Here is a 16,254-nt window from a genome sequence, read left to right as displayed (position 1 = left end):
TGCTAATTTGATGTGTTATATTGGTTGATTTATAGATGCTGAACCATCCTTACATCCCTGGGATAAATCCCACTTGATCATGGCACAATCTTCCTTTCTTCCCCTGAGTTCAGTGAGCATCTTTAGGACAATTACTTTGAACTCTTTATCAGGTAGATTGCTTATCTTCACTTCATTTAGTTCTTTCTCTGAAGTTTTGTCTTGCTCTTTGTTTGGAACATATTCCTCTGTCTCCTCACTTTGTTTGACTCTATGTTGGTTTCTGTGAATTAAGTGGAACAGACACTTCTCCTGACTTTGGAGGATTGGCCTTGTGTAGGTGATGAAACATCATTCATCCTTACTTTGCTCTTGGCTATCTGTCAAACCTTGTGATTGACCAGGAAGCCTACTTTAAATAACTCCCAGCATTCAAAGGTCTACTAGGGTCCTTTTATGTCCCAGATGGGAGGATGTTGCTCATCATCATTATCAGATTTAGGCTGACTGGAAACCAGTCCCTTCAGCAACAGCTTTTAAAGGATGCAAATATATATAATCCTGTAGGACTGCATAATCCCCACTGGCCGCCAGAGCCAGGATATTAGGAGATGTCTCACAAAAATGAGAGCTCCAGGGGCACCTGGGTAGCTCAGCCAATTGGACGTCTGCCTTTGGCTCAAGTCATGATACCAGGGTCCTGGGATCAAGCTCATCATCAGGCTCTCTGCTCGGCAGGAATCCTGCTTCTCTCTCTCCCACTCCTCCTGCTTGTGTTCACTCTCTCCCTTTGTCTCTCTGTCAAATAAATCTTTTTTAAAAATGAGGGCTCTAGATGAGCACGAAAGTTCCTTTCTGGAAGATAATTGTCAGCTGTAGTGAGGCAGAGGGAGAACTCAAAGGTGTATCCCTCAGTCTGTGTTCCCTCCACCTATGTATCTCCTAGATCTGTGCCAAAGCAGAAGCCTGCCCCTCAAGTCTAAGCTTCAAGACAAGCACATAGGCCTCTCTTACAGGAAGACTCAGGGTGTGTTTTTGCTATCTGTATAGTATACCCTCAGGATGGTAGCTTGCCAAGGACTCACTCTCCAATTGTTTTAGTCCTGAGGGACCTAGGAACACAAAATCCCTTGACCACCAGCGAAGCAATCAAGGGGCATTCCGTGAATGGCTGCTGCAAAAACCAGGTCACCAGACATAACAACTGGGGCACCAGATGCATGCAGAAGCTCCCACTGGGGACACTGATGCTCTGGAGTGCAGCAGGTGGAGAGCATGAAGATGGTACCTGCTGTCTAAAGCAAGGCAGAGGGGGAGTGCAAAGACAGCATCCACTTGAATAAAAGCATGGAGCCCACCAGCTTTAACAAGGCAGAGGGAAAGTGAGAAGATGACGTCTACCAGCTTCTTCCCCTCGAGAGTATCCTAGCAGGCCCCTGCCCCTCAGACTGATGGTTTAAATTTAGCAAAGAGCCTTTCACATAAAGTCTGGATGCCTTTCAAAGGGCTATTTCTATTCTAAGCAATGGGGGGAGTGAATCTACATGTAAACATTTGAAGACACATTTCTCAAATCACCACTCTCCCATGGGTCTCATGGGCATGAGTCCCATTGGTTTCCAAAGCTAGATGTTTTGGGGCTGTATCTCAGTTGCCAACCTTAAAAATTGGGATTCTTAATGTTGGGTAAGAAGCCATTGTTCCTCAGGGAGAAGCTCTGAGTTTTGTGTTCCCTCCCACTTGTGGCATCATAAGCCTGGGCATGGAGTTTATGGCAAGATTGTGTCTCAGCCTTTCCTACCTTTGGGGTGTGTGTGTGTGTGTGTGTGTTCATTCTCATTTGCCTGATGTGAAGGCATTTGTCCACTAGTTTTTAGGATTTTTTCGGAAGAAATGATTATATATGGAACTGTAGATTTGGTTTTGTCCATGGTAGATGGTGAGTTCAGGATCTTCCTACATTGTTTTCTTGAACCAGATTCCAAAAGCTCTTAGTTTTGGCCTGCCTGGGTGGCTCAGTGGGTTAAGCCTATGTCTTCTACTCAGGTCATGATCTCAGGGTTCTGAGATCAAGCCCTGCATCGGGCTCTCTGCTCAGCAGGGAGCCTGCTTCCCCCTCTCTCTGCCTACTGCTCTGCCTACTTGTGATATCTCTCTCTGTCAAATAAGTAAATAAAATCTTTTTAAAAAAAGCTTTTAGTTTTGATGAAGCTCTATTTCTGTATTTGCTTTCTACCTTTGCTGTTGCTTTTGGTTTTACATCTAAGAGATTAGTGCCCAGTGATCATGTCATGAGGATTATGGATATGCTTTCTTCTAAGGGTGTTCCAGTTTTAGCTCTTATATTTAGGTCTTTGATATATTTTGAGTTAAAAATTTTTTTGTATATGGTGTGATACAGGGGGCCTAACTTCTCTTCTTTTGCATGTAGATATCCAGTTATCCCACAACCATTTATTGGTATTCAGATAAATTTTCTTCACACCTTTATTCAGTATCTATTGAACATAAACATAGGGGTTATTTCCAGACTCTCAATTCTATTCCATTTATCTATATTTCTACCCTTATTCTACTGTCACACTGTCTTTATTACTATAGCTTTGTAGTAAGACTGGAAATTGAAAAGTCAACTTTTTTCTTCTTTTTCAAGATTGTTTTGGTTATTCCAGACACCTTGAATTTCCATATGAATTTTAGGATCAGCTTGTCTATATCTGCAAAAAGGCTTTGGGGATTGTGATAGGAATTGCATTGAAAACTGTAGCTCAATTTGGGAAACATTACCATCTTAAGAATACTCTTTTGGGGGTGCCTGGGTGGCTCTGTGGGTTGGGCCTCTGCCTTCGGCTCAGGTCATAGTCTCAGGGTCCTGGGATCAAGTCCCACATTGGGCTATCTGCTTGGCGGGGAGCCTGCTTCCCTCTCTTTCTCTGCCTGCTGCTCTGCCTGCTTGTGATTTCTCTCTCTCTCTGTTGAATAAATAAATAAAATCTTAAAAAAAAAGAATACTCTTTTGATTCATGAACCTGTGATTTTTTAAGATAATTTCTTTCATTGACCTGCTTTTCATTGTGTATGTCTTGTATTTTTTGTTAAATTTATTGTTAAGTATTTTATTCCTTTTGACACTATTTTTGAATTATTTATTGCTAGTGTACAGAAATACAACTGATTTTTCTATATTGATACTGTATCCTACAGCCTTGCTGAACTCATTTATTCTAATAATTTTTTAAAAAGATTTTTTATTTATTTGACAGACGGAAATCACAAGTAGGCAGAGAAGCAGGCAGAGAGAAAGGAGGAAGCAGGCTCCCCGCTGAGCAGAGAGCCTGATGCGGGGCTCGATCCCAGGACCCTAGGATCATGACCCGAGCTGAAGGCAGAGGCTTAACCCACTGAGCCACCCAGGCGCCCCTCATTTTCTTTTTGATAGTGATTTCATTATTTAATTTGTGGGTGTATAGGGGAGTGGGTTGTTTGTTCCTCCAAAAGACATTGTATTCTAGTGGTTTCCAGCAAGTGCCGTCTGTCTAGATTCACTTTTTTTCATCTGCAGACATCATAACTGTGGTTTAAAACTCTTGATCTAGGGGCACCTGAGTGACTCAGTTAAGTGTCTGCCTTGGGCTCGGGTCATGATCTCAGGTCCTGGGATGGAGCCTTACATTGTGCTTCTTGCTCGGTGGGGAGTCAGCTTTTTCCTCCACCCCTGCCCTTCCCCCCACTGGTACTCTCACTCTCTCTCAAATAAAATCTTAGATCAAGAGTTGTTTTTATTTAAACAGGCCTTGGGATGCCTGACTGCCTCAGTTGGTGGAGCATGTGATGCTTGATCTTGGAGTTGAGTTCAAACCCCACATGGCTGTAGAGATTATGTAAAAATGAAATCTTTAAACAGAAGCAGGCCTTTTGATCATAGAGGTGGCATCATCCTCATCACCACTTGTTATCTAGGAAAAGGGCAGAGTCAGTCAGAATACTCTTTGGTCTCCTTTACAGAGCAGGAGACTCCTTTATGTACCCTTTGACTCATAGGTGTAACCGAATTTTCCAATTTTATGTAGGGATCTTCAGTTCAATTCCCCAACTTTGTTCAGGCCTAAGGCCTAGGAGCTATCATTTCCCAAACTCTGGTTATTCTCTTTTGTTCTTAGGAGAGAAAGGGCTTTCATAGTTAACAGTTACTTCTTTGGCTCATTTATGTAGATTAAAAAAATTTTTTTTCCTGGACCTTACAGATTTTTCTGTATTTTCTTGTGTTCAGTATCTCACTTAATAGCACATTTATTGCAATTGAGCCAGCTTTGGGGAATTCTGTAGCAGTGGAAGACTTTTTAGAAAACTTGATGCCAGCAAGCTAAATATCTTACTGGCCCCCCTGTACTTTATTGCAGTATTACTTACATATGATAAAATGCATATATCCTCTTAAATATATAGCTCAGTAAAACTTTAAATTATGTGCATGTTGCCATTATCTAAATCAGTTAAGACTAATTCCATCATTCCAGAAAGTTATCATGCCTCTTTTGAGTCTATCTACTCACCCAGAGGTAAGCACCTTAGGGTTTGTTTTGCCTATTCTTGAGCTTCATATAAATATGTCTAGCATTCTTCCTTCAGTATTTTTATATTTATCCATATTGTTCTACCAGTAAATCATTTTTAAAAAATTGTAGACTAGTATTTCAATAACCATTACTTGATTATCCATTATGTTATTGACAGGTATTTGAGTAGTTTCCAGGCTAGGGGTTCTTTTAGATCTGCTCTCAATATTCTTGAATGCATCCCAATGTGGGCGATACATCCTTATTTCTCTTGGGTTTTATCCCTAGAAGTGGAATCCCAGAGTAGGCATGCATTTGTATAAAACTGGCAAGCAGCTTCCCATGGTGATTATACTAACTTCACACTTCTGCCACTGCTGCCCTTGCTCGCCATTCAGGCAGGTGTGCAATACTGTTTGCTGGAGGTTTCATTCTGCCTTCCCTGGCAGCTGATGTTGAACACCCTTTTCTATGCTAACTGTGCTAACTGTGCATCTGGATAGCTTCTGTGAAGTGTGTATTCAAGTCACTTATTAACTTTTATACTGTGTTGCTTTTGCAGTGGCTTTTAAACAGTTTTCCTGCGTGCGAGTCCTTTGCAACTGTTTTGTCCTTGGCTGCAGCATTGTTTTTCACTTTAGTATCTGATGAGAAGAGTGTAATTTTGGTGAAATCATTTTTTTTTCTTTTATGAAGTTTATGTCCTAAGATATCTTTTAGTATCCCAAGAGTCATGAAGATAGTTTGTTTTCTTCTCCATGATTTGCTTTGCCCTTCACATTTGGGTCCTGAGATCCATGATGAACACCTTGTGTATTGTGTGAAAGCAACAATGTTCAGAGATTTTTCCCTATGGAGTTACTTGTGTATTTGTTGAAAAGCCAATGACCATGTGTATGTATGGGTCTGCTTCTGGACTCTGTTCTTAATCCACTGATCTGTTTGTCCTAACTCTAATATCACACTCTTAATTACTGTAATTTTAAAGCAGTTCATGAAATCGAGTAGTGTTTTCTTCCAACCCTATTCCCCCAACCCTCTTCTTCAAGATTATCTTGGCTGTTCTGGATCTGTTGGATTTCTATATATATCTGCAATTTTTTATAAGAAAACCTCACAGGATTATTTCATTGGAATCTGGTTTCTAGAAATCAATTTGTGGGAAACAGATCTTGACAGTATGCAGCCTTTCAATTCATGAATATATTTATTGCAGCGTTCTGTAGTTTCAGCAACATTTTGTAGTTTTGTAGGGTAGAAGTCTTACATATTTCTTGTTAACATTCTACGTATTTGACTTATTTGATATGATTACACATGGTAAGAATTTAAAATTTAATTTTTTAAATTGTTGCTAGTATATAGACAGTATGACTGAGTTTTGCCACATTTCCTGCAAAACTATTAGTTCTAGTAGATCAAGCAAATTCTTATTAAACTTCAGGAAGTCAGAGAATGGTAAAAGTGTTATATAATTGAGAACACATCTAATTTTCCAGAGTAAAAAAATGGTTTAGTCTTTGTATACCTCTGCTCGCAGTTATTGCCTCAGAAACACTACCTTCTGATTTTCTTTCTTCTTTAAAAAACATGTAATTCTGGAGTCCAATCTGCTTTTGGTGTATTTCTTGAAAGATGGGGAGAGCACCAGACCTTTACAGAACTTCTCTTTTTCAGCTAAATGTAGACTAGGGAAATGAGGACATGGCCTACATGCTGCCCTTCATTTTACTATTTTTTTCAGACTGCCGATTAGAACAGAAAGACGTTAAAATGGATTGGGATTAGAATAAGGTGAATACATTTGAGAGATTTAGATTATCCTAGTCACACTTATGAATTCTTCAGTGATCCAATCATAATCCCCTTTTCATCTTTGGCTTTCTTTTTGATTCATTTTTTTTCCTTCCCAGTTTGACTTATTAAGAGTAGTTAGCATACAGCCTGACCTACAAATGGATATAATGACTAGGGATCCATTTTAACTTCAAATAAATCAATGTAAGGCACAACTATTGAGGAATATTTTATATTTTTCAAAGTATGTAGGAATTCTTTAATTAGAAAAATAAAGGCAATGGGAATATCATCAGGTTCTAAAAGTACCCATGAATTAAATCACTCACATCCCCCTCTTAAAAAAAACAGAACAAAACCTTAAATCACATTGCTATTAAGCTTTCTTACAGTAAGAAATAAGACCAAGCTATACTAGAGTACAAAAACCTGAAATTCTGAGCATGAAAATAATTTATTAGACATCTGGTTTATTCAAACATAGAGGCCTACTGAAGACAATTAACAGAGCTCATGGAGGGGGGAAGGGGAACCAATCCAGCACCTACTTTCCTGCAAATTTCCTGGGGACAAAATTTCTGCATTCTGTACTAGAGTCTCACCCTAAAGCATCCACATGTGCTTCATATTCTTGATACTGATTAACTTGAATAGGAGATGAGAAACTTTCCGTGGACTCAACTTCGCAAGTAGCATTAGTGACAGAACTTTCAGAAACATTCTTAGGCACAACAAATAGCACTGCCTGCAGTGAGAGTCCTTGATAATCAAAGAAAAGAATGTCACTAAACATAACCTTACAAATAAGGAAATACACTTTTGCCAATGAACTGCTTTACATATCAGAAAACATGTCACAATGAGATCTTTTATGAAATTAACTTTTGATTCTGAAGTTATTTTGTGGTATTAAAAATCAGAAAAAAAAAGGATTTAACCTAAACGGAAGAAATGCAGGACTATGTGGAGCAGTAGCTGCAGTTCCTCGGTTAACTCATTAAAACAAGGTCAAACATTTTCAGTCAAATTTTATTAAAAAAAAAAAAAGGGCAGCAGATCACCGTTACAGTTCAAGAACCTAATCTAAATATGCACTTGACAATAAAGCACATCTGAGTATGGAGTGAAAGTTTTCCAAAAACACTTCCATCATATCCTCTCTAAATATCCAAATAATCATTCTGCAGGCCTTTTGTTGAGTGGAATCATAAAGAACTGAAGATTTATTGCTGTGAAAATAAATCTGTAGTACAGTAGTATGAATCTTGGGTATTAAGCATAATCAGCTGAATCAAGTTAAGAAGTTCAAGATCTAATAAGAAATTTGTATGTGAAAGTCTACAAGCCAGTTGACCCAAGAGCAACTGAGAAATCTAACGTGTTCAGTGAGACCAGACATTGTGTTAAATCTTCATTCTTTGAAGGCAATTAAAAATTACAATTCCAACAGCCCATAAACCAAATAAAAAATTGAAGAAAGCAATTAAAACTATGTTCAAAGAGCTTTTTTTTTTCAGCTCAATTTCAGCACCCCAAGGAAAAAAAAAAGCATCCATGACTATCACAGATGAAAATGAATGTCATTGGAATCAGTTATTTTTCCCCACTGAGGTATAAAATCTATATAGAAATTTGATACTATACTATAACAAATTGTACTTCTCATAGTTCTGTTTTAATTTCCTTTAAACCCTGTTTAATATAGTTTCTTCTTAAATTGTAAAAATGTTGTTTTCATGATTCTGAAACTGGTTCCAGTTCTTTTTCACTTATTTTTATATCAATATTTAATATACTGGTTACCAGTTCTAATCAGAAAAAAAATCTTGGAAATCTCTTCATTAGGATCACACGTTCAGCAGCAGTTACTGACGTGCAAGCAAACCGTACGAGGGGCAGCTCTGGAAAGCACATTGTGTTGATTGGATCATTGTCTGAATATTCTTTACCATGATTCTTGATGACTCTTATGACTCTTTCAATCTTGTAAACATCAGTGTGCACAGTCTCGCTACTATGTAGTTTCACGTCCTTTGGACAAGAAGGCTGGTTCACAGCTAGTGAAAAGCGAGAGGAGTCTGTTTTAATGGCTGATAAACCTTACATCCCCGGAGGAGGAAAGCACTTTTCCTTTTTTGCTACTTAAGAATGTCGCAGAAATGTATGCTGAGGTAGCCCAGTCAATCCTTATTTTTTTTCTTTTTTCTTTTCTTTCTTTCTTTTTTTTTTCTTTTTTTCCTTTTTTTTTTTTTTGTAAATTTGGTCTCAGAATATTTCTGGAAGGGTGACATTTCGAAGAAGCCACTGCTGGGACCGGCTTCCATTGCAGTCTCTTATGCTGGGCACCTGGCTATCCTCTTCTGTGGCTTTATCCAGGCACTGATTACTGTTCACATGCTGCAGGGTTAATTTCTGAAAGTGACAGAAAAGAAATCTTAACATGAAAGTGAAAAATAAAATTCACACATCTCAACCATCATTTTTGGTAAGACTTAAACTGCTCTGTAGGAAAGTGTCTACATAAAGACCGCTGCAAGAGCTATGTGGGAGGGAAAAAGGCACTGGGGTATAGTGGGTTATGCTGAACTTGAAGTAAGATAACCAAAATGCTAAGTCCCAATTCTGCACAAGCTCTAAAGCACTGGGAGAAATTTCACTTTTGTGCTTCAGCTTCCGGGAAAAAAAAAAAAATCAGATTAGTGGTTCCTAATTTAGGATCCTCAACCTATTTTCAAAAAGCTATTTCAAAATCACTTCAACTTCCCTGTGATAAGGCTGTTCAAATTAATTCTGTGAGTCCAAACCTCAAGTCCTTAGAAACTCAGGTCCTTTAGAAGACTCAATCTTAAGAGATTCTAAGATTGATGAAGCAGCCCTTAATAAATGGCTGAGAGATGCAGCTATATAATTTTCTATGCCCTTGTCTGTGCTACAGATCTGATGCTGTCACGTTGATTTTGAATAATTTCAAAACGTTAGGACAGTGTTAGGAGTGATCAGTGTAGGTCAGTTCATTTGTTACTCAAAGAAGCAGTATAGGAATTTGAGTTAAGCATTATCCTGTAAACATATACAACTATACGGAAATGTGAAATATGTTTACTAACACACATTTATTTGACTCATACTCATCCCTCTATTTTATTTTATTTTTTTAAGATTTTTTTTTTATTTATTTATTTGACAGAGAGAGAGATCACAAGTAGGCAGAGAGACAGGCAGAGAGAGAGGAGGAAGCAGGCTCCCCGCGGAGCAGAGAGTCCGACGCGGGGCTCGATCCCAGGACCCTGAGATCATGACCTGAGCCGAAGGCAGCGGCTTAATCCACTGAGCCACCCAGGCGCCCCTCATCCCTCTATTTTAATGTAATTCTTTTATCTGGAACATGTCCTTTTCACGGGGAGTGTTGTCACTGTACTCAGAAGAGGACCCAGTCAGCACTGACTAGTCTCCATAAACAGTTGACAGCTGTAACCTTTGAAGGAGAGGATAAGAGCTGTAATTTTAATTGCCTGACGTCTACTTGTAACCTAGAAAAGATAATTTGCTGGCTCTTGCCCCTAATCTCTAGATATAACTGGATCAACATCTGCAATTTATTCTAGAGAGGACAGTTACGATCATCAAAGCACATGAACCGAATGTAATATAGAATATAAGTAAGGTGAAGATAGTATGGGACCGTGCAAAGAATCCTGGGTCTAGAATTCAGGCCTTGAGATACCGTTACATCATTTTATCTGCTCTGTGACCAATAATCTTTAAATACCTTTATGTAACAAAGGGTAAGTTCCATTCTCAGCTTCAGTGTCTCTACACCTATAAAACAAGGCCCTGAGTTTTATTTCTAGGGTTCCTTTGGAACCTAAGACATCATGACTTTAGGTTTATAAAGGGGCACCCAGCTGGCTCCAGGGAGCATGTGTGACTCTTGATCTTGGGTTCTTGAGTTCAAGCCCCATGTTGGGTACAGAGATTACTTAAATAAAACTTAAAATATGTATGTCAGTAATTTATTATTTTTTTTATTTCTCTAGCTTGCTGTGTTTCTGACCGATGGAGGCAGGACAACACTGACAGGCTGTCCCGGAGCTCCCTGTGCAGCTGGCTGAGTCTGGGGGAGCTGCAGCACGGTGCGACTCCTCCCTTTGCCCAACTCGGGCCTTCTCCCTCTCCTTTTCATTGGTGCGGATCCAAAGGCTGCTCCCTAATAAACACTGTGAACACTTAACTTATATCTGAGTCTGCTTCTGGTAGAACCCAGCCTGCAAACTAAAATTTTATCTCAGACAAGACTCTGTGCAAAGAGCTCCAGAGGTTTTAAAATTTTACACTCATAACTGCTGCTTTCTAAATCCTCTAAACCCACTTTAGCTCCTTAAATTTCTAACCAGATATCTACTTCTGGAATACCAGGTGTGGCGGACTGCGTACACAGGCTACCAGCAGTCATTCCCACTTCTGTCCCCCTTACACCAGCGACACCGGAACCCCAATGCCTGTTTAACCAGCCTCCCTTTCAGCTGGTGGAGGGGGTGTCAGGATGGGATGAAGTTCTGGCCCATAAGACAGCAGACTCTGCAGGGGATGTCCAGGAGAAGCTCCAACTTTCCTGATAAAGAGTAAAACATGAGGTAGGGCGATGTCCCTTGTTCTCTTCCTCCTCTCTTGAGTTGGGATATGAGGGTAAGAGCTGCAACAGCCATCTGTGGCCACAAAAAAGGCTAGGAATATGCAGAAAAATTATCCCTGACACCACTGTGCCACTGAATCTCTACCCCAGAAGCCACTTACTTCCACTTATTAAGAAGAGTAAGCCCGTATTTGTTCATGCTACTATAAACAGGTTTTATGTTTCCTAGTAGACTGTCATTTTTCACTGAATGATTGGGAGATTTTATTGATTTTTTTTCAAAGATTATTTATTTTAGAGAGAACATGAGCTGGGAAGGAGGGGCAGAGGGAGAGAATATCAAGCAGACTCCTGCTGAGCACAGAGCCAGCCTCAGGGCTCGGTCTCACAAGCCTGAGCTCACGACCTGGACACTTAACTGACTGAAGCACCCAGCACCCTTCCTGTTGAGTAACTGTGCCGTACCCTGGCACGTAGCCTCTGAGGGCCGAGAGGCTGCATGGCCTGCAGTGCTGGAGCAGCTACGCCCAGAGCGGCAGCAGCCTGTGCCCACGACCAACCGCAGAACAGCTGGTTCAGGCCATTTCTAACAGTGCTATTAACTGAACTCTCATATTTAGTATTACTTTTACCATAGTTTGACACTATGGAGGGAGACCTGGGATTTATAAAGCACAGTCTCTGCCCTCTAGGAGTTAACAGTCTAATAGTGGAGAGAAGACTGGAAGAGAAACGTACAAAGCAGTTGAGCATGACGGGTCAGGGAGGATTGGAACTAGAAGAGAGGGAGCTGATTTCTAGCTGGGCTTCAGGGAAGTGATGTCAGAGCTGGACCCTCAAGATGGAGTAGGATTTGTCAGAGGCAGAGGTTAACTATATGATCTTCAGTGCAGGTGCGAGGGTACAGGGCATGTTCCAGGAACGGTAGGGTTGATGATTAAAGCAGCCCAGGGTTTGCATATGACATGGTCATATGGTACAATCTCCATGGAAGGGGAAGAAAGCAGCAGCGGAGTAATCCAAGCAGATGGAGAGAGAGAAAGCTAAGAGGAGACACTAAGCAGCAGTGCACCTAAAGCCAATGGATAAAAGAATTTTAAAATCTCATCTGTTCCCCAACAGTAAATGCTAACAGAGAAGTTAGGGGAAAAGAGACAGGAATGGTCGTGGCTTTGCATCCAGGAGCTGTTTCAGTAGTGTCAGGCTGAGGCAGGAGCTAAGGCTGGAGAACCAAAGGCATGAATGTCGGCCACTCACTGTCATACAACACATGATGGACTGCAGAAAGTCAAGCAGGAGAAGTCTTTCCTAACGTGAAAGAGAAAACTGCAGGTGCAGAGGAAAAAGAACCAGAGAAAGACCTACTGAAGATTCTGGAATTGGTTCCAGAACTATAAAGCAAAAGCACAAGTTGGGAGATTAGCCAGGAACAAGGCACAGGAGAGAGACTCACTGGGCATGCTCTGACTGATTCTTCATGCACCTCTGTGTGAGTACAATATACAGTGTGTGGCAAGTGGGAGAGGTTCCAGAGGAAAGCAAAGATAAATATAAAAAGTTTAGTTATATGTCACAGAACAATCATGAGCCAGGGAATTTCATTATTTAAAGCTCACCTCATACTTAAGTGTTTAATTCAGTAATTTAAACTGCCTCTTCCTGGCTCCATTTCTCCCACGCAAGACAACAGAGCTTGAGGACAGACAGAAGAAAGAGTGGCTATAGTAGCAACAAGGACCAGAACTGGAGGCAAGGCCAATTACTGGGGAGATTATAAAACATGTCTCTTTTACTTGGGTTGTTTTTCCCATCTGTCCACTTTTTTTAAATTTATTTTTTTAAGATTTTATTTATTTGACAGAGAGATCTGATCACAAGTAGGCAGAGAGGCAGGCAGAGGGAGAGGAAGAAGCAGGCTCCCTGCTGAGCAGAGAGTCCGATATGGGGCTCAATCCCAGGACCCTGGGATCAAGGCCTGAGCCAAAGGCAGATGCTTAATCCACTGAGACACCCAGGCGTGCCAACATCTGTCCATTTTTAGAGTGTAAGAACAATTTGATACCTATTCAAACTCTAAGAATTAATTCTTTTCACTATAAAGAATTCCTTCTTCTAGCTACAAAACACACTTAACTTCACTCCTATATGCAATTGATTAACTTACCACTGGATCATACTCCCAAAGTTGGTTGCCTTTTAGGTGGTGACATTTGAGCATTGTGACTGGGCCATTAAGTTTAGAGACATCCAAGCAAAGGTCATCTGTTCTAATTTCTTTGTTGGCAGTATAAGAGAAAACCTGAAAAAGATGCACACATATAAGCTTTAACACTAAAAGAAAGCAGCCAATAATCTGGAAGAAAAAAAAAATCTCAAGATTTTTTTGAACTTGAGTAATGTAGTAATGTAATATATTGAGTATTTATTATAGTATTTATTATATTTCATATATATGCATATATTTCATATATATATTTATTATATATTCAAATATATTTATTATATTTCAGAAAAGCTACCGCTAATTTTGCACAGAGGAAAGAAAAAATGACCTTGAGCTCTCTGTATACACTGAGTGTATTGTCAAGAACTGTCATCTGTTTGACTAAAAAGGGCAAAGGAAATCTCATGCACAGCAATGTAAATACAGTTCTCACAAAGGGGCCTTTTACAAATGTTTCATTTCACAATTATCATTAGATTAAAAGCTCCCTTCCCCTAAAAGGTCTTTATTATTGTCTCTTCATAGGTTGGAAAATATTTCCTGAATGATGTAATGAGATAAAAGGGGCATAAGATTAAAACAAATCCAAAAATTATTCCTTTTAAAGCTTTACTAAAATACTCACCTGGTTACCTCCCATACCATGACAGTTAAAAATTCCAACTTTTTCATTCTCTTTTCTGGCCATGTTATCTAGACACTGATTTGTTTCCACATTTCGTATCTATGGGACAATAATGAAAACAGAGGAAGTTAGAGGTAAACTAGACAAACACACAGATACGTATGCACAGTAAGGTCTGCACTTTCCACTACAAACACACAGCGTGGACCAGACCAACAGCAGAATGCTCAGTAGCCTTGCTGCACTATCAATCCTTCTAGTTTCCTCACATTCCAAGTTCCATCTTGATGACTGTCTAGGAAGGAGAGGTAAGAGATGTCCTCTTGGGTAAGATATTTGGTAATCATCAGGATGTCTAATGAAACCGAGATTCTAAATTATCAGTGATCCTTAAACTAAAAGACTTGATGTAGGAAGAGGGGAGATTTCCTCGTTAGAATAGATACTCCTAAACATAAATACGGTCCTGATGTTCCCCTTAACCTGGCAGGAGAATAACTACTGATGGGATGGTCTGGAACCCTGATACGGTACTTCCCTGTGAAAGCTGTTCTAGGACGCACCTAAATTATTTGAGAGTAATGACGATTACAGAGGGCATACAGTAATTATAAGTTTGTTTTAAAGTGGATTTGGCAAGCAATGTGGTTACCTCAACTCAGGGCCTGGGCAGGGAGAAATGTGTCGAATGACAAGGCAGACAACCTCCTGTGTTGGCTGTTTGTGTTAATGTCTCCAGTGCTGTCTGGTAGAACTTTCATTGACGATGGAAGTGTTCTCTACTTGTGCCATCCAACGTGGTAGCTACTAGCCTGTGTGGCTATTGAGTACTTTATTATATTTCTTCTTTTACTTCTTGCTATTGGGCACTAAATATGCGGCTAGTGTGACTGAGGAACTGACTTTCAAATTTTATTTAATTTTAATTCATTTAAATACATTTAAATTTATTTAAATACAGCCACTGATGGCAAGCAGCTACCACACTGGATGTGCAGGACAGATGCGGACACAAAGGCTAAATAAGTTTTCCATGGTTTGAGAGGGACTCCTTGGCAGTGATGGGAAACAATGTGAACACACGCTAATGAAGCCAAGTTACCATATCCTTATCCCTCTGTGAAAGGTACATAAAAGTGCCCACTTCAGGTTCATACTTTCTGGAATTAGTAGAAATCTTAATGGATCTAAATTATTTCCAGGAGGAAAGTTAGCAGGCTAATGGTCCTTTTTATAGGATTTGTCTATGTCTGAGTAACACATCTTTCCTTACAGAGCCAGGCTTGCCAAGGAGCCAAACCAAAATGGTCCCAGGCACCATGTACAACAGGCGAGGAGAACAGGAAATAGGGAGCTTTCCACTTGGATCACAGCAACATCTGAACTACAGTGGTCAGGGGGGAAGAGGTGTATTTCTGAGGCAGGTGGGCAGGAGTGAAAGTTTGGGGTATGGGGACATGCAGATGTGGGCTTCTCTCCCTACTCTAGCATTACTAGCTACGAGACTGTGACCAGTTTGCACTCTAAGACGGTAACTCCCAGAACCATGATCTGAACAAAATTATCCAGCCAAGTGTTGACCCATGTGCCACTATACAGGGGGGTTTTGTGATCAAATGTGTTTAAAAATTACTGGGTTAAACAGATTTAAATAGGTTTCTTTGCTGAAGGACTTCTCAAAGCAATTTACTATACCATGAATTTTGGTAGGGGTGGGGACTGGTGGTAGAGAAGGATGTTAAGATATAAAAAGCAGCATTTCCCAAACATTTCTGGTCACAAAATCTACTCCCTCCTCCCCCATCCCCTGCCCTTCTAGTCGAGCACCTTGGGGGACATTAGATCTCAGTATTCTTTAGAACACAGTAACTGGGAAAGCTGTAAGAACCTCAGTTTCTCATCTGTGTAACAGGGGTACCAATCTCTCTCAGGTTTGCTGAGGGCGCTCAGTAAGGTAACCCATGCAGAAGCCTAACAGAAACTGACATGCAGTAGGCCCAGGAAAAATGTCAGGTTTTCTTCCTTATCCACACATTCAGCAACTCATCTATCATTACATCTATCATTACAATATGGAAGTTGAAAAAAACTGTGAACACACTCATTCCTAGGAACACGCAGGAACCCAGAGCCCAAGTTTCTTAGTTTTTGCTCAGTCTCCTCCAGAAGGTGGAACAATATAGGCCATTAAAGAATTTTTGGAATCTTGTATAATGGAATCTGGATTCACTTTTCCCCCTTCTGCCATAAGAGAAATATTGGTTGGATATGAGAAAGAGTATGGCTGTTAATGGTTACGAGCACAAGCTCTCAAGCCATATTGCCTATGTTAAAATTCTACCTCTTCCATTTCGCAGCTGTGACCTGAGGATGTTGTTCAAACCATTTAGGTATGCCTCAGTTTCCTTACTGTCAAGTGGGGATAATAGCACCTGTATCT

General features: G+C 40.1%; 1 protein-coding gene across 1 annotated transcript in view; it reads right to left on the bottom strand.

Annotated features, from left to right (window-relative positions):
• Positions 1–5,723: 5,723 nt before the first annotated feature.
• The window catches only part of GALNT1 (polypeptide N-acetylgalactosaminyltransferase 1), an 82,796-nt gene continuing 72,265 nt past the window's right edge, over positions 5,724–16,254 (bottom strand). Inside the window, exons 10-12 of the mRNA XM_046025425.1 lie at positions 13,815–13,913; positions 13,130–13,264; positions 5,724–8,744 (exon numbers count right to left, since the gene is read on the bottom strand). Of these exons, the coding sequence (XP_045881381.1) occupies positions 8,598–8,744; positions 13,130–13,264; positions 13,815–13,913 (381 nt within the window). The 3' untranslated portion in view covers positions 5,724–8,597. The remainder of the gene's footprint in view (positions 8,745–13,129; positions 13,265–13,814; positions 13,914–16,254) is intronic.

The sequence above is a fragment of the Meles meles genome, chromosome 12 (assembly GCF_922984935.1).
Source record: "Meles meles chromosome 12, mMelMel3.1 paternal haplotype, whole genome shotgun sequence".
Classification (NCBI taxonomy): domain Eukaryota; kingdom Metazoa; phylum Chordata; class Mammalia; order Carnivora; family Mustelidae; genus Meles; species Meles meles.
The sequence above is the reverse complement of the archived record's forward strand: the minus strand, read 5'-3'. Positions and strand labels throughout refer to the sequence as shown.